Source organism: Oreochromis aureus, linkage group 3 (genome assembly GCF_013358895.1).
Source record: "Oreochromis aureus strain Israel breed Guangdong linkage group 3, ZZ_aureus, whole genome shotgun sequence".
NCBI classification, from domain to species: Eukaryota; Metazoa; Chordata; class Actinopteri; order Cichliformes; family Cichlidae; genus Oreochromis; species Oreochromis aureus.
The window spans coordinates 22,338,906-22,363,759 of NC_052944.1; the positions used below are offsets into that span (position 1 = coordinate 22,338,906).

The 24,854-nt window shown below is 40.2% G+C and overlaps 1 protein-coding gene across 4 annotated transcripts in view; it reads left to right on the top strand.

Annotated features, from left to right (window-relative positions):
* Positions 1–24,854, top strand: part of zmp:0000000660 (arf-GAP with Rho-GAP domain, ANK repeat and PH domain-containing protein 2) — a 161,897-nt gene that overhangs the window by 125,348 nt on the left and 11,695 nt on the right. For all 4 annotated transcript variants that reach the window (XM_039609635.1, XM_039609634.1, XM_031749355.2 and 1 more), the window contains exons 19-29: positions 2,350–2,413; positions 2,984–3,147; positions 3,835–4,047; positions 4,266–4,371; positions 7,089–7,236; positions 9,698–9,775; positions 16,149–16,223; positions 16,892–17,009; positions 20,101–20,223; positions 22,241–22,374; positions 24,642–24,724. In XM_039609635.1, coding sequence (XP_039465569.1) covers positions 2,350–2,413; positions 2,984–3,147; positions 3,835–4,047; positions 4,266–4,371; positions 7,089–7,236; positions 9,698–9,775; positions 16,149–16,223; positions 16,892–17,009; positions 20,101–20,223; positions 22,241–22,374; positions 24,642–24,724 — 1,306 coding nt within the window. The remainder of the gene's footprint in view (positions 1–2,349; positions 2,414–2,983; positions 3,148–3,834; positions 4,048–4,265; positions 4,372–7,088; positions 7,237–9,697; positions 9,776–16,148; positions 16,224–16,891; positions 17,010–20,100; positions 20,224–22,240; positions 22,375–24,641; positions 24,725–24,854) is intronic.

Below are 24,854 nucleotides of genomic sequence, written 5' to 3' on the forward strand. Positions count from 1 at the left end.
CACCAGAGTCCTAAACAAATACAATGACTGATTTTTGATTAATTAAAAATCCAATAGTCCAATGTGTCTATGGATTTTCATAAAACTTATGTGTTATTTATACACTTGTGTATACACTACCTGATTCTGCTCATCAGGTGATTACCGTGTTTGTGGTGTTCCAAAAACATGTGTTACAAAGTGCCCTCTGGTGGACAAACTATGCAACATCAACAAATAACAGAAGCTCTTTACTTTTAAAACTTTCACTTTCAATTTGGCAAATAGAAAGTAATAGCAATAACAGCAGCCTCAAATGATGCACATTATACCTCAATCACAGAGAACTAGAGTCTTGTTGGGGACCATCTGGCAACAACCGGTAGTTAGGGAAAAATGAGTCATTGCTGGAGGTTGCTTCCTTTTTAACACAGGCCTAGAGACTGGTTGCTCGGCATATATATTTCCTGACCAGTTAGCGACTGATTGCTTGCAGTCACTAGCATGAAACTGGTCACACAGATGTGCACAGTTCTGTACAGAAAACCTTAATAATTTCTTTGGTCCTCAGTAGGTTGCCGCGTTCACTAATAGTTTGCATGGAAGATCTCAGCTAGTCTGCAAACACTCACAAATTATTTGCCATCTGGTTGCCAAAAATACAGTGCAAACAGGAAACGGAGAACATTTACCTTCATAGGCAAGTTGTGTAAAGCGCTATATAAGAACCAGTCCATTTTCCATTTACCATAGAGAAAGTTGCGGTTTTTCAAATGTGTTGGTTGCAGCGATAAGGTTTGCTTGTGTCCAACATTCTCAGTTTCCAGTTTGCATTAAAGTTTATTTTACAGATAAGCTAGCATCTTCCATGCAAACTACGGGCAATAATGGCAATCTCCAGTGACCAAAGGAATCACAAGAAGGTTTTTGATGCAATACCCTCTTTGAACCAATTTCACCCGGTAACATCCACTAACCAGCCACCAATTGGTCGGGGAATGTATATGTTTTAGTGATCAGAGTTTTCTAGGTGGTCACCAGCTGGTTTCTAGGCCTTAGTAACTGTGGTTTTGAGTTAATAATATTTAAATGAGTAGGTAAACTATGGATTCTCCTATATATTTCTATTCAGGACACTTTGAGTGCCACATCCCTGCTGTTACAAGTTATAGCACACGTACAGGATAGCTTCTTTAGAAAGATGAATCCATATTATGGATACAGTCAGCCAAGAAGAAACCAAATACCTTTTGTACTTTAGTAATGAGTAGATACGCCTACCACCACACTATAGAAACTCTGAAATTTAACTATACACAAAATGTTGAACATCTGATTGGCTGTTTGGGGCCAGCACTGCTATTTTTACTATTACTTACTAGATTTCTACACAGGATTTGTCTCTGTGAGGAGAAACAAAGCAACAAAGCTCATTTCCCCAAATTTTTAATCTTTTGTGACAAAGCGTGTGTAATTGTATAGCAAGTGTTCCTACTGAGGTACGGACCAATCTCCAAAATTCAACAGTTCATTAAGGTGAAGTCCTGCTTCTTTTTTCGATGTTGTATCTTTCTGTCTATTATGTGAGCACAACCAGTGCTCGAGTGTGATGAAAGTGCCAGATGTTGTTGCTAGGAGATTTGTGCAGAGCCTCATATCTTTTTTTGTACTTTCTCTGCTGCGTGTGATTGTTGCCATGATCCAAGCAGCTGTTTGAAGCCCCAGAAGAGATTATGGCAGAGCGCTCGAGTCCCTGAGCCCAGTTTCTGTGGATCTTACACTCTTATTCCGATTTCAAAAGATTGATTCTGCAAAAGAGGAATGCCAGTAACCTTGTATCTGTATTCTTTTCCTTTCTGTCTTTTATTTGATGTCTTAAATACTGCGCACAGTGCAATCTTGTTTAGTTGCATTTCAACCAAATTTATGTAAACCTTGATGACAAATGAAACCAGTGTTTACGCCCCACTTCCCTCGCTTGTTTAACTCGGCCGTCAGACGCTCGCACACAGCCTGAAATCATGTTTCCCATTACAACAAGGAAACGCTATTAACTCCAATGCATTTGGCATTTTCCATCACTGCACTGTTTTCTCACTTATCTCATTTTCCCAGTGTATACCTACACCTTTGAAAAGCCCAGTCAGATATGTCTAGACATATTTTAGCAGGGTGTTATTTAACTGATTTAAATAGCAAATGTATATTTAAGAGCCGATGAATGAATGCATCACCTCTCAAGTTCCATGACGAAAGTTTTCTCGGGCTTTGGAGCAAGATCAAATAATTCTAAAGATGTTGCTCATTTGAATGTATGCCTGCATTTTCTAAACCTTGTTGCCTTTTTTTTTTTAAACCCCACCCCCCCAGCTGTCTCCACACATACTGAGGGTGAAGACAAGATCCAAGTCCTGCTGATGGTGGAGTGTGGAAGGTATGTCTCTAAGGGGGGGGGAGGGAGAGGAAAAAAGCCTGTGCTAATTGGAACTGTATTAGCAATACAGCAACAATATGCTTTATGCGGTCCTGTTAGCTTCGACTCAGCCTTTTGTCTTGTTAGTCCAAATGCACCTTACCTACTGTAACCATCCAAGGTAATTAAAACCTCGCCTCAGTTAGAGAGAAGGTGTGAGATGGCACGTAGCATCGCAGCCCTCACACAAGCCAACCAGTTTAGTCTCGCTTTTAGCATCGTGCAACAAAACTTTGTCTTTAATTGCTGTTTGTTTGTATGTTTTTTTTTTTCTTTCTTTCTTTTTTTTTTTTGTGATCAAACCTACTGGGAAACCAGCGGTTGTTTATAGACGTGTGTTCTGTAGAAGCTCTTTGGATTCCTTTAATCATGTCGGTTGTTAATTTAATGACTTAGCAGCGCGTTTCTAAATATATGAACTTAAGGTCATCGAATAGGAAGCGCCGTGTTGTACGGGCAAATCACAGGATGGCATTCTTCATCAGTAATTACTGTGTTTCTGTCTCTCTTTTTTCACATATATATAAATAGAACAGTTTACATTCATGGCTTCAACAAGATGGACTTCACCGTGTGGCACTCTGCTATCAAACTGGCTGCTGGCACAGACGGCAATGCACTCGGCGACCAACAGCTGACTAAAAACGGTGTTCCTATTATAGTCGACAGCTGCATTGCTTTTGTCACTCAGTATGGTGAGCTACATTGTATCTCTCAGCTAAAATAGTTTGTTGTTTTTCTTTAATTTGAAAAAAGAAAGTTCTGCATTACTATTATTATGATTTCCCCTTGAGGAGCTGATTCATCCAGTGCACTGTGTTGCGATGAGAGTTTCATGCTTTCTAATGTTGTCTGGCAATGCGCTGCCATTATCCTATCTCTTTCCTTTTAAAAAAACAGTTTTAGAAGTGCGGAAAATAAATGTAGCACAACTGCACTCTGCTGTTAATCGGAGGAACGCTCCATACAAAGTTAGAAACTGCATCATACAGAGTCCTGGCTTGGTTAATGTATGGTAACTGTGGACTTTTACAGTGTCACGGTAAGTAGTGTGCTGTATAATGAGGGATTGGAATAAAAGTTAACTCTGAGTGAGACTGTGAAATGGCACAGAAGGTTAATATACCTTGCACTGACAATTTTATTCCACCTGCAATTTAGATTCAAATGTGCTTATGCAACGTTGTTAAATCCCACAAGTCACACTGTCCATAAGGCTGCTTACTTTTCTATAAATGCATCCAGTCATATAGAAAATCTACATGCTGTCATTTTCTCTTGGAGATGCTACACGACAGAGCTATTTGTCATTTGGACAGAACATGTGCAGAAGGAAGCTGGCGATTTCTTATTAATCAGCTGTCTTCTGATACTGTACCCAGGTTTGTGCCAGGAGGGAGTCTACCAGAGGCCTGGGGATCCTGGTCGAGTGTCTCACCTCCTGGAGGAGTTCACCCACGATGCCCGTAATGTGAAGCTGAGGGAGAAGGAGCACCGTCTTGAGGATGTGACTGACACGCTGAAGAGCTTCTTGTCTCAGGCAGAGGATGCACTGCTGACCAAGGAGCTCTATCCATACTGGGTGTCAGCTCTGGGTGTGTGAGCTTTCTGGCATGTGGGATGTCAAACACTATAAAGTCTGCAGAGTTGTAGGAAAGAGAGAAATACACAAGTCCACCATGCTAAACTGTGTGAATTTGCAGAGTCATTTTAAACATACTGTAAAAAACCTTTTGTGGCATGTGTTTGAACATGAGCTTTTGTACTTGGGTATATTCATTTTATTATATTTCTTCTCTGTTTGGTTCGGTAGATGAGAAGAACGAAAGGCAGAGAGTGAAGAAGTACTCCACTTTCATAGAGAGCTTGCCAAAGATAAACAGGTCAACCCTTGAAGCCCTGCTGCAGCATCTTTACAGGTAAAAACGCACGAGATCACAGGCATCGAGCTATGACATGTTTAGCGTTTGTGTTAGTGAAGCTGTTTTATTACAAAGGTCAACTTTTACATTCTGGGAGGGAAAGTTTAAGGGTTTTTAAAAACTCGAAACCCGAGGCGCAAAGACGACTTAAACAACATTGCATTAATAAAAATAACACAACGCAGTAAATAAGATGATAGAGCTGGTTTCTAACCACTGAAGAACTAACCCTGTACTCTAAAATGCGTCTTCTATTTATGTACGCTCGCTATCCACACTAATTATGTGCCACAGATGGAGCAGTGGAAACTGCTGCACCTACACGGTGCAGACAGAGTGGGTGAGACACAGACACAGGGAGAGAGAGAGAGACCAGGGACTATTTTTTAATAACCATAAATAAGTGGAAGGATATCAGCCTACCAGATAAACCTGTTGAAAATCCTAGCATTTGCACGATTCTTTATTTCTCTCTAGTTTGTTGTAGCTGTTTTTATACATGGAAAACAGCTACGCTCATAAGCTAATTAGCTGCATTAGCTAACCAAATTTATCCTACCTGTGCTTAGACTCCACAGGGAGGTATATATTTTTTCTGCTATAATATAACTTTATTTAAATTTTTGTGTTGGAGCAAACCTTTATACTCTGAAAGTTATGTTCAGTGGAGGGAAAACAGTGTTGAATGCTAAGAAGATAGCTTTAGCCGTTTAAAAGTAGCACATCTAGCTGTTTCAGAGTATTATTTTAGCACCGCACAACTAGTTAGCAGCTAAAAGCTAAAGCAACCTATTTGTTAGCAAGCTAATGTAGCTAGTTAGTCCTGAGATTTAGCATAAAAACATGACTCATATCTTTCTGGATTATATGTATTTTTATATATTTTGCAAAGTGCAGTCCAAATGCTGTAGCTTCAGCTTACACAGATATAGTAACTGTTAGGAATAAAATGATTAATTTTATGATTTTTATATACACATTGTGATTTGCTTATTAAAGAGTTAGCACTCTGTGTTTTGAGGGTGGGAAGCTTCCTTTATCGCTATGACTGAATTGAATTATTGTGATTGATGTAGAGTGCACTGGGTTTGCAACATGCTTACTCATCATAACTAGTTAACAGTCAGGATGATTTTTTCTGGGCCGAGGGAGACTGAACAGAATATCCCGAACTTAGACAAACATGACATTTGGATCCTTGAGTTATCAGTAACAAAAATGCCCACGGCACACACAGGCAAAGTTGAGTGCCAGGCAACTAAAGTTTTGCCATTAGTTGTTTCACTTTTTATCGCTGGTATCAGCTTCTGTCTCCTGCTCCCGGCAGCATATCCAACCACAATGCAGCTGTTAGGCATTTTTCAGTTGTCTGCTAGCAGATGGATATGACACAGAAACGTCTTCACGCAGTGTAAAGTCACAGGAGAACCAGGGTCACATCTGCATGACCCCGCATCTTCGTGATGCACAAGTTTTTCTCTTACTTACAGCAGCAAGATTCAAAACCAGCCTAATTAGTTCAACCACTTTTGCAGCAACTTGTTGGCACTAATTGGGATTAAAAACCCATTCTTTGATAGCTACTTTGCAATATTATGCATTCGTAAGTTGTCCTAATGTTCTTATCTGACCTTGTTGCTGATGAAACAAGTGTGGCTCTCCAGTGGCCGCTCTGCGTCACAGACAAAACGAGCATAGCGGTTCAAAGGTCATGAGGCCTGAGCGGCCCTCTGGTTGCTGCTTGTCACCTGCTGATTAGCAGCATTGTTTCCTCTATTCTCCTAATGACCCCCATTTTTTTGTTTGCTTTTTTTTTTCCTCCATCTGACCAATACTGTTAAATATTCTTTCAAATTAAGTCTGTTTGCTGAACAGTGAATGCACTGGAAAGTTGTTGTGGGGAAAAACGAAAACAAGCTGAGCAGGAAAAGATTGTTTTTGTGAGTCACTGAAGTAACAGTGTCCTTCGGTTGAAAGCGATGAATCAATTCCATATTGTTTCTAGCGAGCGCTGGCATTTTTCAACTGAGACAGATTGTGTGGCTCATTATTAAAGACTCAGGCAATTAGCAAACACATAGCTGAGGTTTACAAAACGAGCGGTGCTATTTCTGGCTGTGCGCTGCTTTTTGTTTCTTTTCATGAAAATCGTATATTTTTCCCTCAGTCGGTTACGCTGCTGAATTCTCTACTTCTTCACCTCTGGATAATTTGAACTGTGGAGATTTCTAGTAATAAATTACAGCCGGCTCGCGCGTTGTGGACTGAAACTACTGATTTACTGTTTGTTTTACCTGGAGTGGAAATGCAGAGACAAACAACACAGAAGATACAGAGCCAAAGAAAAAGCTTGCACAACTTTGATACTGTGCTGCAGCTACAAAAACCCCTTCTTCCACTTCTTGTGTTGTTTTTTAAATACAACCACACTGCTGTCTTTGTGTATCATTCACTCGATTCCCCTTGGAAACCTGCAGTGGATAGATTTAGCTCCTTTTGATATAGATTGTTTAGAGAAGACTTAATTGACTTGATGCTTAATTTGGAGCGAGGCCTGATGTTTCATTCAGCTCTCTGTGTGCTCGTGCCACAGCAAGCAGTATGAGTGGGCTTTAGAGGCCACGAGAGCGATTCAGCAAAAGATATGAGCCACTCGTGTCGACCTGCGGGTACATTTAAGGGATTTTCTAAGCATGTTTCTCTCTGTTATTCAGGATCCAGCAATGCTCCCACCTGAACCGCATGCCAAGTGAAAAACTGGCTTCCGTTTTCTCCTCCTGCCTGTTCCAGACTCGAGGACAAACCACACAGGAAATTAGTGTGGTCCACGACCTAATCAGCAACTACATTACGCTCTTCAGTGTAAGTCTGAAATGTTCTTGTGGGTTTTTTTTTTTTTTCTTTTGCGTTGATAAGCACGAAAAACCGATTGGACTGAGCTCAGCTGCTTGACATGGATCTTCCTCCTGTACCTTAGATAACATCCAGTTTTATCGCATAAACACACATTGCATAAGTTATAAAAAAAAAAAGAAAACAACCAAAAAACAAAAACAAGACGGTTGGTACATTCAGTAATATTCAACTCAGGTTATTGCCGCGTTGTGTTATTGCCAAATGTACGCTGCACAGACAGGCGGCACAGATCTCCAGAAAACACAGATTATATTAATAAAGGAAAAACAGGTCACCTAGAACAAAAAAGTAACAGTGGAATCGTTGGTTCAGGACATCTTTGGTTGAAGTAAAAACGAGCCCAGCCTTGTAAAGCTCTCTTCGATATTTGTGGAGTCTTTCTGATGTCACCAATATATCTGATGCTATCTTTAGGACTGAATGGCCATTTTTTTCCTTTTGTTTCTTGTTTTCTGTTGTTGGGTTAAACGGCTTTTAACTGTGATTAAAGTTAATGTGCTGTTTATCTTTTGTTCCTCATGCCTGGCTCACGTGATTATAATCTGGACTTTTGCTTGATAAACAATATAAAGAAATGCAGATGCCTCCATACGATCCTCTTATACCTGAAATGACCTTAGCAGATTAATAATAGTCAACCACTGCAAATAAATGACATAAATAGCTTTCTATTTGTGGTTTAATATATAGAGAATTTATCGTTTGTACTTTTAAACATTGCAGAGGACTTTGAACTGTAGAAGAAGCAAAGACATCCTCACCTTTTAGACCTGCTTTGCTTTGAGCTGAGCTTCAAACCGACTACATTTCATATAGTGCATCTTACATGAATCAGTTTCTCAAGTTAAAACTTGTCTGCAACCTCCATGCGACTAAGAAATATCAGTGGTTTCCATGTGATTGCATTGAATGTCTTCACACACTAGTTACCGTGACACACTTTTGATTGGATGGTAATTACCCAGGTTGCCTAGTTGGACCAACATGCTTCAGGTAACTGTTGTCCAACTCGGACCGACAGCAATCACTCTCAGACAGATTGGCCAAAGTTTGCAAGTAATTATCATCTAATTTATAAATGCAGACAGATTGACAACATAATGCAGTTAATTAGAGTCACACTTGAGTGTAACTCATGTGTGGCGCCTCTCTTTGCAGAAAGGCACTTCACTCAACTGGTTGCCAACTGGGTGTATTCCCATGATATTCCTATATCTTGGGAATTCTCCACACCGTGAAGGCAGCATGGTGTTTTCTTTGTTTTTAAAGGATAAAAATCTGGCCTTCATTTGAAAACTTGGTGAAGAGTCGGAAAAATATAGATCTTATTCTGTGAACGCTGTCATGTTTCACACAGTCAGTGTCAGACGTGTTTATCATTCATCCTGTAACACAGGATAGAAGCTGTAGTGAATGTGTAGACAATCAATGGCTGAGTAAAAAAAACAAAACAAAGTATCCGGATATTACCATATTGCATATCTAAACCAAGCTGCAGGCATGACTTTATTTACACTCTCTTACTTACAACCATCTGGGGAGCTGAAGTGTTGTTGCCAAATCTCCACAACAGGCTTGACTTTGCTGATGTGTGGATGGGAAAGGGGAGGGGGGAGCTCAGGATCAATGTTACCCTTGGAGAGCCGCCTGGCTTATGGGATACGCAGCACCGACTGACTGTTAATTCCCTTCGGACCGCCCGGATCCCTCTTTTTCTAACGCAAAAGGAGGTTCATTCACTCCAAATCGGTTGGAGACGCCATCATTCGCATGACAAATAGCCATTAAGCCCAACCAATCATGAGCCCAATAGCGCCGAATATGCTCAGTGTGACCATAAAACGAGTGAGACGCTTCGCCAATTAAAGCACCAGTTCTGTGGTGGCGTCCGTCGACGGGGCCCATTATCAGGCCTAAACACACACACACACACACACACACACACACACACACACACACGATAAGTTTCCAAGTTTGTTTGGATATTTTTTTTCAACCCGAATCTTCGCTGCGACTCGTATAACTCCAACAAAGGAAATTGTTCTCTGAAAATGATAATGATGTTTAAAAAAAGCGGGATTGGAGAAAAAAAAAGTCATTTCCCACACAGAGCTTTATGAAAGAAGAGAGTATTCCGTGTCGAGCACTCATCGCAGCCAACTTTCTCTTTCAAAATGAGGTTTTAGAAGTGTTAGCTGAGCAGCTCACTCTTTCCCAGGTTTAATCTGCTCTTCCACGTATCGCATTTGAGCGCTGAAATTAATATGACCATCATAAATAGCTGCAGGATTCTATCAAGCAAGGTGATGTTTCTCAAGTGCAGTTTACCTGATTAGAAACTTTTCTCTGGCTCAGTCTGAATTGACGTGTGTTTGTGTGTGTGTGTGTTTTGTGATGTTTCCAACAGGTCAGTGAAGACCAGGTGCAACAGATGGAGAGAGAGAATAGCTTCATCACACGCTGGAACGACAAGAAGGACACGACAGTAGGTCGACCCGCAGAACCCGAATGGAAATCACAAATGGGTGTTCAGTGTGTGTGTGCATTGATTTGCCTGCGTGCGTCAGGGACTCTCAAATGTGGGATTCGTTTGAACAGGTTTCCTGTTTTTCTGGCAGAAATGAAGGGAGAGGCAGGAGCAGGCGGGTGAGGAAAAAGGGCTTTGTTCCTGTTAACCTTTACAGCAGGTACTTTATGCCTGGATGCCTCAGCCGAGAAAAACATTTGGTTCAGATAACTGCGGAGGAAAAAAAAAGATGAAATCACATGCCGCTGCTGTTGTTGAAATCTGAAATAAGTTGTTTATGAGCGCTCCTTTCTGCCCCTGCCTTCCTTCCTCAGCCTTGTCCGTAGGGTTTCACAACAACGTCGGCTGCTCTGGGGCAAAAGAGTTACTCAGTGGAAAGCAAGTGCTATTAGAAAGCCGTCGGAGGTGAAAATTGGGATGACGTTTTGATTTTGGATGTGAATTCGGAGGTCTCAAAATAGGAAAGTTATTAGTTTTTTCATTAAGAGCAATTATTTAGTGTAATTACAAGTCAGCGTGGAGAACATTTCTCTGTAGAGATAATAGGTATGTTTATTTTAGGGATGATTTGAAATTTTAGCAAAGTTAAACTTTGCTTAAAGTCATTTAATGTTACATTAACCATCTCGTTTTACTGACTCGGTTTGATCGTTTATGATCACTCGCTGGCTTTGCTGTAAAGGCCACTGCCAGACTGTGTCTGCTGAGGCCGTGGAGCAAAAGCTAAAGAGCAATTGAAGTCGGTCTGCGCCTGATACGAAGGTGAAAAGTTTAAAGCAGTAAACTGAAATGTCCATAATATTGATCTTTGTTATGCAGAATCACCTTCCAGTTGCACTCCACTTCTAGAAATATGGAAAAAGTTGGTAAAGATGAGATTTCCCACCCACAGATAAATGCCACCCTTGTGGTTATGTATGCATGGGGTGTATTTATAGTGCTGTGTGGCTCAGCTTTACATAAGCCATCATGTAAAAATCAGTACTTCAGTTGCATTTTTTTTCAATAGGCTATCTGAAAATGGTAAAAGCTGCTTTTCAGCTCTGGGTTGTTACAAAAAGGGCAGAACTCTATTAAATGCACTCTATTAATTGCATCATTCATCCTTTTTTTTCTAAACAGCAACTGTTTCAGGGATAATGTTGCATTATTATAAAAACCATCAACATTCAGTCTATAGATTCCTCTGGAGTGGAATTAATCAACAAACTCAAGAATGTGCGAATTAATTTTATCCTGAACGGGTGGGTGCTGCTTCCATCTCTGCAAAGTCGAGCAAACCTTTATAAAGAGAAGCAGCTAAATAAAGCTCCTGAGACACAGGAGTAGATTTCACAAAAACCTTTCATAAGAGCCTGCTGACCTTTGTTAATTAGCACTAAAGTATAACGTACAACTGAATCTAATGGAATATAGTTACTGAAGTATTGGGGGAAAGAGAAATCACCAAACTGACTGGGGTGTTGATGCCAGTTTTCATGTCAGTTCATCATAAAAAGCTTTAAACAGTGTCAGCCAGCATGGCTGTAGTCTAAAGAAGATTGTTTTTTCTGTATGCACTAATCCGTTTGGTGGTATGGCAGTGTTCTTAGCTGATAGGAGTGTGTGGTCTTCTGCTGCTTCAACGTATTCAGAGATGCTCTTCTGCATACCTTAATTGCAACAAGTTTTTATCCGAGTTGTTGTTTCCTTCCTATCAGCTCAAAGCAGTCTGGTCATTCTCCTCCTAGTTTATTCATAGGAGTGGTATCATCTGGTGTCGACTGGCATTGAGGGTTACTGTTATCTACCAGGACTTCCTCACTGGTTCGACTTTTAATGTGGCCGACCTGACGTCACACAGATACTTGCAGGCATTTAGGGAAGGAAACTGAACGACTGTGTAGTCTAGGCAGAAGCTGAAGTATGAATAAGAAGCTTTGCAGGACAAATGGCTCTTGGGTTTGCACTTGAAAACCAAGAGACGATTGTCTCACAGGACTCGGGGCCCTCCAGGTGAAGGTTCTGACCTCATCTGTTTCATCTTCAAGGAAGAATAGCAAGAAGACACCCAGCAAGTGGATAGTATAGTTCGACTTAGGGAGTGAGTAAATCAGTGATATAATGAGGTGCGAGACATTGTCATGCCTTTTAAATTCGAAGTGCCACTTGAAAAATCGATGCTTGCATTTACAGCCAGGCCGAGGATGGCTTTGGTTGGAGAGATTAGAAACGGCTTCCTTCTTTACTCCATAATCTCCTTAAAACCCTTTAAAACATTTAAAACTTCCCTTTTCTTTTCTCTACAGTAATCAGCATGTTTTTTTCCCCCTTAATTATCTTGCAGCCCACAGCTGTAATGTTTGTAAAGTGGTCCCGGTATTACTCCCAATACACAACAACGAAGGGGAAGGAGGAAAGCAAGATGGCCCCATATCTGTGTGTGACATTTTCACAATTACAGCTTTAGCTCCATTGGTTTGAATGACTGTAATTTTTGTGTCATTTGAGGGCCACAGGAGTAAGAAGTGGCTTCCTCCCTCTTATCATGCGATAGTTCTCCCAGCACAAAGCCAATAATGGACCTCAGTTCACCTGCACATTAAAATGACAAAAGAAAAGTAACTGTAATTTCAAGATATCTAAGAAAGAGAACCCTTGTCGTGCCCACTTAGTTGTTAATTCTCTAGAGACAGATTACTGCTCCCGCTGGACTCCCAGAAATCCAGATTAGGTGCTACAGCTATGACCCTGTACCTCAAAGAAATAAATTCATTTTCACGTTTTCACTTAACTTTTCTAGTTTTTCACACCGTCACTTTTTAATTTGATGAGCAGAGGATTAAAGCTCCAGCACTTGGAGAAAGGTGCTGTGATTTGTACCGACAAGCGAGACATTACTTGGAATTTGACCTCTTTGATGTCGGGCAGATTTTAAAACTCTTTTGTTATTTTGCATAGCTTACATTGAATTAGAAACCTCTCTTCTTCTCTTTGTGTTTCTGCAAGTGAAAAATGAAAGTGAGAGTTACGGGGATTATTTCTGAAACATGCATGTTTCAGATCATCAATCAAATTTTAATATTACACAAAAACAACCCGAGTAAACACAAAATTCAGTTTTTAAATGATGATTTTATTTATTAAGGGAGAAAAACTATCCAACTCTACCTGGTCTTGTGTGGAAAAAATAATTGCCCCCTAAACCTAATAACTGGTTGTGCCACCCTTGGCAGCAAGAACTGTAATCAAGCGTTTGTGATAACTGGCAGTGAGTCTTTCACATCGCTGTGGAGGAATTTTGGCCCACTCTTCTCTGCAGAATTACTTTAATTCAGACACATTGGAGGATTTTTCATCATGAACAGGCTGTTTAAGGTCATACCAAAGCATCTCAAACAGATTTAAGTCCACACTTTGACTAGGCCACTCCTGAACTTTCGTTTTTTTAGGCGATTCAGAGGTCGACTGATAGTGTGTTTGGATTATTGTCCTGCTGCATAACCCAAGTGCTCTTGAGCTTCAAGGCATGAATTGTACATGGATTTCCTGGTAGTTTTACTCCAGATGTAGCAGGAATCAAGCCTTCCAACAAGATCAGCTATTGTCTCGTCAGTCCAGAGAATATTTCCCAGAAGTCTCGGGGATCATCAAGATGTTTTTTGAGATGTGTTCTTTATGGTCAGCAGTGGTTTTCTTCTTGGAACTTTCCAGTGGATGCCATTTTTGCCCAGTCTCTTTGTTATGGTTTAATCATGAAGTCCGACCTTAACTGAGACAAGTGAGGCCTGCAGTTCTTCAGATGTTCTGGGTTCTTTTGTGACCTCCTGGATGAGCCATTGATGCTCTTGGAGTATTTTTGGTTGGTTGGTCCCTCCTGGGAAGGTTCACCACCAGAGATGGGCAGTAACGCATTAGTAACATGTTACTGTAAACTGATTACTTTTTTCAAGTAACGAGTAATGTAAGGGATTACTATTGCAAAAAAAGTAATTAGATTCCTGTTATTTTCCCGTAAGCACGCTGCGTTACTGCGTTACTAAACCGTCACGATTTTGTTTGTGAGAGTGTCTCATGACAATGACGTAAGCACGTGCGATGTCCGTGGCAACAACAGATGTGTGTAGATCGACAGTGGATAATATGGAGTGTTGGAGAGAGTACGACCATGCAGCGTTTAAAGCGTGGACGTACTGACATTACTTTAAGGTTTAGTTGACAAAAACGTTAGTGTCCGCTGTACAGTCTGGGAAGAAAACTTCTTTCTACAGGGAAAAATTAAACTTCAAATCTGAGCAAGCACCAAGCATGCCGCCACAGGAATGTGAAATTCACAGAGAAACCTCCGGATCCTCCCACTGACATGACCGCTATGGCACCGGGCAAACCTCTGCCTGCTCCACTCCTGCTAAACGTGAAAATAGATTTAAGAGCGACTGGACTTAGTGCTGCTGAATCTTTGATTTTATTTATTTTTTGCTGTGTATTACTTGCATCTATGTGAAAGAGCGAGTGTAAGCACAAAAAATAATTTTATTTTATATGCTGGAATATGCAGAAAATAGGTTTAAATGTTAAACAAATTTCTTCAAGTCAACGACTGTTGCCTATAATTTAATTTTTGCTTGATGCAATGGGCATAAAATTAAAAGATTAAAACTCATTAAGCAATTTTAAAAAGAGGCTTCCCATTTGATTCAATTTTATATGATGGATTATGCATAAAAATAGAATTGGGCTGAAAGATCTATTGCTTTGTTTATGTATTTAGGTTGTGTATCTTGTTTTTAAAAAGTAACTTAGTAACTAAATGCTAAATGGTAAATGGCCTGTATTTGTATAGCGCTTTACTTGTCCCTAAGGACCCCAAAGCGCTTTACACATTCAGTCATCCACACATTCACACACTGGTGATGGCAAGCTACATTGTAGCCACAGCCACCCTGGGGCCCACTGACAGACTAATTACTTAGTCTAACTAATTACTTTTTTCAAGCAACTTGACCAACACTGTTCACCACTGTTCCAAGTTTTCTCAATTTGTGGAGTTTGGATTAAGGGACCCAAAGAAAACAACCCCCACAACATTATGCCAACAGTAGCCTGAACCATTGGTATACGGCAGGTATAAGTCATTTTGTTTATGGCAAATTCTGACCCTACTATCTGAAATTTGCAGCAATGCAGAAATCAAGACTCATCAGACTAGGTAACATTTTTACAAACTTTAATCATCTAGTTTTGATGAGCTTGTGTTAATTATAGCCTCATTTTCTTGTTCTTAACTGACAGAAGCCCCACAAACCTGCTTTTTAAAACTTTGTTTGTAAGGCATAGCCAATCACACGAGGCTTGGTATAAATGCAGGGTAGCCTTAAATTGTAAATGCTGTTTATGAATTGATGGGCTGCACTGAGGCCCAGTATAAGATAAATATTTTTGAACTGGGAATCATTCAAAACCAATCAAGTAGGACCCAAGAACAGAACAGCTGGAGATTAGTGTAATCTCAGCTGTGTCAAGATTGGAAATATTGGAAACAATGACAGCAAGCGAGAACGGTTCTGTTCAGTGTTCAGATGTATGCCATGGGAATAGATATCACTGTATATGCTGTATAAGAATACCAGCAGAAATGTAAAAATGCTAAAATGTGAGTAAATATCTGCCTGTAAAACCACCTACATTTTCAAATAAATGTATACAAAAAAAAAAAAAAAACAGTAGGTGAATGAACACATAGCATTATGATTTAAAAATGTCAGGTTTCACTTCACAAACAGCAGCATTTTGTAAAGGCTTTTACCCTGAATAAACATATTTCCTTCTCTTTTGTGTGGTGGTATTTCACTCGCACAAGACTCAGAGGATACAAAAAAAGACAGTGGCTGAAAACCCATCTCTCTCTCTGCTGGGTTCATTCTTGCACTTGTGTTTTTTTTCTCCATTGCCATAATAACACATGAAAATATCTTTAGGTGCTTCTTCAAAATATTTTTAAACTGACAGCGCACTTAAAGTTAACACCTGAGGAAAGCATTTCGGTTTCGGTGTAGGTGAAACATTCGTCTTTCTCTCCCACCTTTCCGAGCGCGCCTGTCTCACACATGTTCTCTTTATTTAGCCGGGTTTTGCATTCCATTAGCGCTACCAGGATTCTGTTTGCCTCCGGCTCTGAAAACGACCTTTGCTTTTTCGAAAATCCTCCAACCATTTCTCGCCTTTCTCTCTATTTAGATTCATGCCACACAGGAGCAGAAATTTAGAAGAAAATGATTCCAATTAATCGTGCTTCATCGATGTTGGGATTCAGCTGATGTGACTCTTTTTGCCTCTGTTTGTCCCTCCTCAGTTTGCTCCGGCTGGGGACTTGATCTTTGAGGTGTACCTGGAGAAGAGAGAGCCAGAGAAATGCTGCTTAATCAAGGTGAGAGCGTGGATATCCGTACTGCTCCTGGTGTGTATTTGTGTGTGTATGTGCACCTGCTTTCCCAAAGGTCCTGGTAGTGAGGTGAAAAAAGATGGGGAAGGGGATGGAGGCAGGTGAAACTGGAGAAAGGATGAGGGTGGAAAGACTGAGAGGCAAGGGTGGATGATAGAATTGGGCCGAGACGTCCGTGGTTTTACCTGATGAGAGTACCGCACATACGAACTAATCAAGAGACGTTTGATTTAGTTGTTTGAGTAACTGCATTTTATGAGACAGATAGGCCTGTGCAAGTTAGGGGCGGTTTTTTAAATTGTTTTTGTTTTTTTAACAGGGTGACAGCAGGGCTCCAAGGGTGCACAGGGTTACAGAGCAGCACCATGCAGCGCAGTTTAACATTAATTCTTCATTTGTCTCTGTGGAGCAAAGTGGCGCGTTTCCTTAGTTCAGTGCCGTTCATAAAGAGTCAACTATGTAATCTGTGCACTGTGTACATAACTGAGTGGGATATTTGTGTAATAAATGGTGCACGTTAAGCAGTGAAAGGCTCTTTCAAGACAAAGATGGTTGAAGGCACCGAGACTGATCCACAGAGCTTATGATCTAAGCTTTTATATGCATAGTTTGCTTACTTTGTGTGATCGTTTCCCTTTATGCATTTATGGTAGGTCTCCCCCAGCATGCGGCCCACTGAGCTTGCAGAAACGACACTGAATATGAGGAACGTCGCCGTTAACGCTGACGACTTTTGGACCACCTTTGAAGTCATTGAAAATGGAGAGCTAGGTATGTCAGGTTACTAACCACTAAACATCCTTCTTAGAAATGTTTGAGTATTTCCACAAAAAACTCACAGGAGTTTGAATATATCAGTGCTTTTATAAGGACTTTATCTTAGGCATTGCAATGTGATAATATGGATAGAAAAGTCTGGTCAAAAATTTCAATTTATTTCAGTTTCATTTATAGGACGCCTCGAGGTGCTTTATATTGTAAGTTAGAGCCCCTGTAATAATACAGAGAAAACCTCAACAGTCAAACAACCCCCTATGAGCAAGCACTTGGCGACAGTAGGAAGGAAAAACTCCATTTTAACAGGAAGAAAGCCAGAAAATGCATCAGAGTGATGCTAAAGGCACACTACGGGAAACGGTGTTTGCAAACTGGGGCACAGCTAAAATTATTGTGATCGTGTGCAATGAACTTGTGATCTTGTGCTATCTTGTTGTGTTAAAGACGGGGACTAGCTCTGCAATCACTTGCAGTCAGCTCTCATTTATTAACCAGCTTCGTTGCATGAAGAATGCAATAAAAAAGTAACAAGACAGAATAAGTCTGCTGTTAGTTTGGGACTAAAGGGGGTCAAGTTGTCAGTTTCCTGTTTCCCTGTTGTACAGACACATCCCAGACAAGTTGCTCTTATTTGGAGACTGTTTGGAGACTGGTTGCCTTGTGATTGAGAGACAGCCTTTCCTAGTGAGAAGATTGTCCTTTTTTGTTATTTTTCACTCTAATGTGTCAAAGTCATGAGTCATAAGTTTATTTTTCCTGTGAAGTGAGCCCAGGAAGCAAGCTTTTTTGTCCTCGACTTACTTGAAGGTATTTTTATTTGCTGCCTTATTTACAAGTCACTTTGAGTTTTTATTTTATTTTTTAGTCTTGGTTGGTTTGGTTTGGGTGCTGTCAGCAAATATATTGAGGTTTGCTGTGATTTGTAAATGGTGCAGTCACATAGTTTGTCACTATGTGCAACACATGTAGCACAGTATACAGACATGGTGTGGGCATGAGTAATATCTTTAGAAGTCACTACCTACTTACACAACCGAGCACACTGGGAAATTAGCCAATCATCAGATTTTATGTCTGTTTCTTGTTTTGCTTGATTTAAATTATAGACAATCTGAGGTGCTGTATCAAGGCCCAGCAGAGCCCAAGAATGAAAGCATTCAGCTGGAAATGAGTATAATATGTCTCTAACTATTGAACCTCACTGCACTATAACTTTTATGTTACTTTAATCAGCTTTTAAATATAACATGTAGCTCTTTCCCTCAGACTATCCAAGCTTGTGCAACAACAATCTTCACTAATTGCGACTTCTTAGAATCCATCTGGAGGAAATAAACTAATACTGAAGAAACACCTCTTTAGCAATAAATACTTTTTGTTGGGATGAAAAGGTCATTTATTCTTTAACTGAAATGCTACATTCACAAAGACAGAAGTTTTTATGTGCACTGATCTTTGTGAAGACTTTTGCCTTTGACATTAACGTCGGTTAATGTCACGAGGTAATTTACACATGCTATGGATGTTATTATCATATGCAATTTCCCATCTTTTTCTTTTAACCCAGCTTCTGCTTTCATTCCTCAGTGCTATCATTTGGCTTTGACTCCAGACTACTATGAATAAAACTTTTATACACCTGCTGCATTACAACTAAAGGACACTTTTTCTCTGTGACCTCCAAATTTTTTGAGTAAAATGTGAACTTGCGTTATAAATGAAATGAAAGTTTCACTCTAAACTTTTCTGCCGTCACGTTCTCCGTCGGTCCAATTAACATTGCATCACCTTTCAAGTGGCCGTTTCCATTTAGGGGCACATACAAAGATCACACTTCCTCTTATCCGAGGACCTCGTGAGAGATTATGCGATCTCTAATGAACCAGCGCCTGCGAACGCGGCAGCACGCAGGGGAATTAGCCAAGCATCGTCAGTTTGATATGCACATTAATTAATCATCCTTACCGTCATACGTCATAAATTGCCTTCATCTTTCCTGCATGATCAACCTAGAAAGATGACCCACCTCATCCTGCATTAATATGCACTGAGGCCACCTCACGCACTACACATGCTGCATTTGATCAGAACGCGGTATACGTCAAGAACGGGGCGGGGGGCCTACAGACGAAGTTGAGCTTTGTCGCGAAGTTGCTTAGCTTGCGCTCCCCCGTGCACCTCACTGAGCAGTTCACTGAAAGTTTACGCCTCACTCTTGTGTTTGTTTTCCTCCTCACAAAGTTACAGAGGACGAGCCGTCCTCTTCTAAAAATGAAGGTGTGTTGAATGCTGAATATATTTGCTGAAGGTTCAGCATATTTTCTATGCCAAAACAATACGTCTGTGGAACAGTAAATAGTTAAGCGATTTCGAAGGCGGTAGCGTGACAGGTTTTGCTCATAAAAGCATAAAGGAGGGAGGGGAAGTGCGTTAATTAGCCATTTTGGAATATAGCTACCGATAAACACTGTTATCGAGGACAATAAGCAGAAAAGGGGAGCTAATATTTGTGGGGAAATGAGGAACTAATTCCATGGCCTGGGCCTGCAGAGATTCCAGGGAGAAGATAAGCCCACTGTTATGAATAGGTTATGGCATTGTGGCTCTTTTTTTTCCTTCCTCCTTTATTTATTTATTTATTCATTTATTTTTGAAAAACCTCCTTTGGTTATGAAAAACAGGGGAGTGTAGAGATGGAAGCATCGGAGCAGGGGTGGTGGTACACAAATTATCTTCCTTTTTTTGGCTGATAGCGTGTACCCTGTTCGCCAATTAGGAGGAGATAATAGGTCTATTTTGCACATGAGTGTGTTTTTATAATCAGGCCCTGATATGCTGTAGATAATTTAATCTGTTCTGTGATGAAACTGGGGGGGAAAACAACATAATTTTGGTATTTGGCTAACTGGAGTTTGTCATGGATTTTATGATGTGGTTTTGTTTTGTGTGTTTATAATTCGTGTGAGATCACAGAACACAAAAGACCAGGTTGTTGACTTTTATGACCACTTTAGTTTGTCTTCAGATCCCTACCATCTTTGCTAAATTATTATTAATTAATTAATTCATGTATTTTTTTTAACAGAGCGACCGTTGCACCACAGTGAGAAGATTCTTGAGCAGGTGTTGGAGTGGAGCTCCTTGGACTACCCCAGCTCTGCTTTTCTTGTTATAAAGAAGTTTGTAGGCTTCAGACTTCTTGGGAAAGGTAAAGTATACTGTAATAGTCAAAAATGAATGATGCTGTTAGCAAAAAGTCATGAATAATTAGTTTAAGTAGTTTGCTGAAAGTAAGTGACAGCTAAATGTAGTGAACTCTAGATAAGCTAGTAAAAGTAACACTTTAGCATCATTGCTTTTGAGTACAAGTAATTTGTAAATTACAAAATTTACTCAAGCTTGATAGTTAAAATTAAACAGCAGCAATAACTGATAGGATAAATGTAGCTGCGATGATGAATTGCTGAAATTAACAAAAATAAAATGTAGTGAACCCTGACATCTAAAAGTAAACAGCTGTAATAGTTGGATAAAGTCACTGTTTTTTTTAAACTTCTGAAAAAAAGTACATCCTCTATAGATTATCAGGACTTGAATGAAGGCTCTAAGATTGGGTGCATACAATCTTTGATGAAGAACAACTCACGAAGTGTCTTTATTTATTTAAAAAGCCAGAAAACTAAGTCTTACTGCTTTCATAGGAAGTAGTTTAGTTATAGTTAAGCAGCAGCCATGTGCTGCTAATCAAATGCACTTGACCAACTCATCATCGGCAAGTGTGAGCATTAAAAGGTAAAACAGAAGTCTTGAAGTTTGCTGGTCTGAAGCTATCAGTTGTGTGTTAACTCGATGCTAAGCAGAAACGATCTTAATGAAGCAATTGTTGCTGCCCATCATTCTGGGAAGGGTTATAAAGACATTTCCAAACAATTTGAAGTCCATCATTCTGGAGTGAGAGATTATTAGATTATTTACAAGTGGAAACATTCAAGGGCTAAATGTCAGACTCTACAGGCCTCAATTAGCATGTTAAATGTTAAAGTTCATGAAAGCACATTTAGAAAAAGTCTTAACAAGCATGGCTTGTTTGCAGGTTCGATGGAGGATGTCCCTTTTCTCTTAAAAGAACATGGCAGCATAGTTCAGGTTTATAAAGTTGCATCTAAACAAACCACAAAACTTCTGTGTTCTTTGGACAAAGAGGAGATGTTTGACCATAATGCACAGCACCACATTTGGAGGAAACCAAACACAGCATATCAGGACAAACACCTCATACCAACTGTGAAGCACGGTGGTGGAGGAGTGAGGATTTGGGTTTGCTTTGCAGCCACACGACACTAAGTCTACCATAACCTCTTCTGTATAATACCCACAAACCTCCAAGAACTCAAGTAACGCTTTTAAGAAAGTGAACCAAAATTCCTCCACAATGAGAAAGGAAATTATTTAAAGCTGTATTTAAATCAATTCAGAACCTAATAAGGAAGAGATCATTGTTTTTATTATGTTCTGATATGTTAAACTTTAAAGTTTTAGAACTTAAAGAGAATGTGCTTTCTCTTTCACTTGAGTCAACTGTAAGTAAGTATAGCTTGACGTTAATGCTAACCCTTTTGTTGCTATTAGCCACAATTGTTAGCGGTTTAAACATTAAGCTAAAGCAGTTGATAGGCCAGGCACTTTTAGTTATAGGAAACAGTTTGATGAAAATTAAACCGAGTAAAAATTGGCAGCTAAGAATGATGGTGTTAGCGCTGTAAGTATTACATAAAAGGATATAGGTATATAAAATTACAGTGGACATTAACTAACGGTGGTTAGCTAAGTAAATAAATAGTGATTGATAAAAGTCATTTATACATTTGGCTGTGTGTGGATTAAAGAATATCCCCCAAAATTCAAACTTGTACGTGGTTATAGATGCAAACCTGTTACAGTTTGTTAGCTAAAGTGAATGGATATGTAGTTGAAGCAGGCAGACACAGTAATGGATAGATGCCCTTCAGTGAGTACAGTTTTAGTTTAGTTTGCTTAATGGACAAAGTGTGCAGCTTGTGTGGTGGTAGTATCCAACCAAACCTGTTTATTATATGTTAAAACATATATTTTACTGAATTAAAAGCATTCATTAAAAATAAATACAGGTCAACACATTTGTGAGCAAACCCAGAGCCCCTTCAATTCTCTGTTTTACAATACAGCGTTTCACTGTTTCACAACAGATCAGAGGCATTTTCTGAAAGGCGACTATCTGAAGTTCAGTGACGGATGCTCCAAACTGCTGTCAGGGCACAAATTTCAGGACAAGTATGTTGTGCTTCATTCAGAGAAGCTGCTGCTCTACAGGGATATCAAAGTAAGTACACTTTTGCCTTAATCTGCCGTCACATTTACAGCAAACACTCGCCGCCATGGAAACACAGTGTCTCCGGCGAACAGAGTGCGCCTTTAATCCCGGGGTAATTTAAAAGGTTATGGAGCTGCTCAAGAAAGCCAAAATGTGTTTGAATGGATCCGATACGACTACGACCAAAACAGACCAAAAATCCAGCCGGTCTGCGCTTCGTCTCCCCGGCAACGTGTTTGTCTCAAGGTTCGAAATTTTCAAATTAAGAAGGAAAATTTTTTAAAAAAAGGGAAAGAATGCGACGTGTGCTTCAAAGATGACCAGCAGAACCGAGCTCCCTAGAGGGCTTTTCCTCTCAGCACATTTCTGCAGAAACATAGGATTCGTAAAGAAGTGTGAAGAAGTGTTAATAATTGATGGGGGTGCAGTAGTTCTGGCAGTAGGCTGGGGTGGTGAGGGGTAGGTGGGAGGGGGGAAATGGATAAGGTTGGTGTTGTGTGTACGGGGAGGTGTACTTTCACTGAAAGCTTCATTTATTTATTTATTTTAAGGTCGCACCAGAGTAGCTAATTACTGCATAAATGCAGGGGAAATTAGAAGTGTTACTGGAACTTAATTGATATTCCTTGGCCTCTGCAATTACTGCCAGGTCTGTACTTAGTGCAGATTATGCTGGATGAAACACTGAATGTGTGGTGGGTTGTGATGTGTAGGTGTCAGAGGCAAAGCTACAACTTTGATTGCGCTCGCTTTGTTCTCTTTCACTTTGTTCTTTGTCAGTTGGAAGAAGAGGTTTTTGCCGGTAATGATTTGTGTTGCGATTCTGTGGAATGGCACTTGTTGGCATTTTATTGTAGTTTTAATTATTTTGGTAAATTTAATTATTTTTTCCCCCCTTGAATTTAGATAATTATTCAAAACAATATGCGGTTTTTCCTTTGTACGCCTCCATTCTGGTGGCAGCTGGCAGTCGGGGGCATCATGTTTCGGTCCATCCGTCAGTCCATCTGACCATCCGCCCATCGTCTTGAATCCGGCATATGTCGAATGCCTAGAGGGGTTTTCTTAAAATTTGACATAAGCATTCACTTTGGCTTGAGGAAAAACTGATTAGATTACGGTTGTCAAAGGTCAAGGTACGTGCGACCTCACATTCTGGCCTCACGTCCGTCTCATCCTTTTGAGCGCTTCATCCTGGGAGGACCTGGAGGGAATTTAATCATGTATGGTGCAAGCTTTCTCTTAGACTCAAGCAAACTGATTTGATAGTTAAAGGTCGAGGTCACAGTGACCTCACAAAACACGGTTTGGCCCAGAACTCAAATATTTATACACAAATTATGACAAAGGTTCCCGCTAATATTAGAAAATAAGGAGGTTTTATATCCAAAATGTCAAAGGCGAGCTCTTTCCTTTCCTGACCGTTATTCAACACCATCACTCAGGAACAGTGTTCACCCATTGGCCACTTTATTAGGCACGTCTTGCTGGTACCGACCTGGACTCCTTTTTGCCTTCAGGACTGCCTTAAGTCAGAGATTTTGCCCCATGTTGACATGGCATCATCACACATTTGGTGCAGATTTAGCATTCATGATGTGAATGTCCTTTTCCACCACATCCCAAAGGTGCTCTGTTGGATTAAGATCTGGTGACTGTGGAGGATGTTTGACCCTACCATGTGACTGTAACATCGAGACTTATCAGACCAGGGAACATTTTCCAAATTTTTATTGTTCAGTGTTTACTGTCACTGTTTGGGTCTTCATGTGCCTCAAGGTTCAATGTGTTGTCTATTCAGAGATGCTCATGTCCATAAAGAGCTACTGTTTCCTTCCTATCAGTTCAAAGCTGTCTGGTCATTCTCCTCTGACCTCTGACCTCAAGATGTCGTTTTCTTCCTGAGAACTGCCGCTCATATTATATTGGTATTTTCTCTTTTCCAGACCATTCTCTGTAAAGCCTAGAGATGGTTGTGTGGGAAAATCCCCAGCAGATCAGCAGTGTCTGAAATACTCTAACAAGCTTGTGTGGTACCATTCAAAATCACTTAAACTACCTTTGTTCTTCATTCTGTTGCTCAGTTTGAACTCCAACTACGTGCTTAAATAAATTGAGTGGCTGCCACGTGATTGGCTCATTAGATATTTGCATTAACAAGTAGCTGAACAGGTGTACCTATAAAAATGGCCATGAGTGTCTCTGTGTTTGTTGCTGAATGCAGTCTTTGCTGTGCCACCGTACCCGCTCAAAGTGTGTTTGGTTTGGTTTTGCAGAGCGCTAAAGCCGAGAAAACAATCCCACTGAAGGATGTGAAGTGTTACCTGGGCCTGAAGAAGAGGCTCAAACCTCCAACCAAGTAAGCAGCACTCACACATCCTGTATAATAAAACATCCTCCTTAAAATTGTATGACTGAGAGAAGGATTTACCCTTGTTTTTTTTCTCCTGTACTGGAATAATGTAAACATCCCGATTCGCAATCTTGCA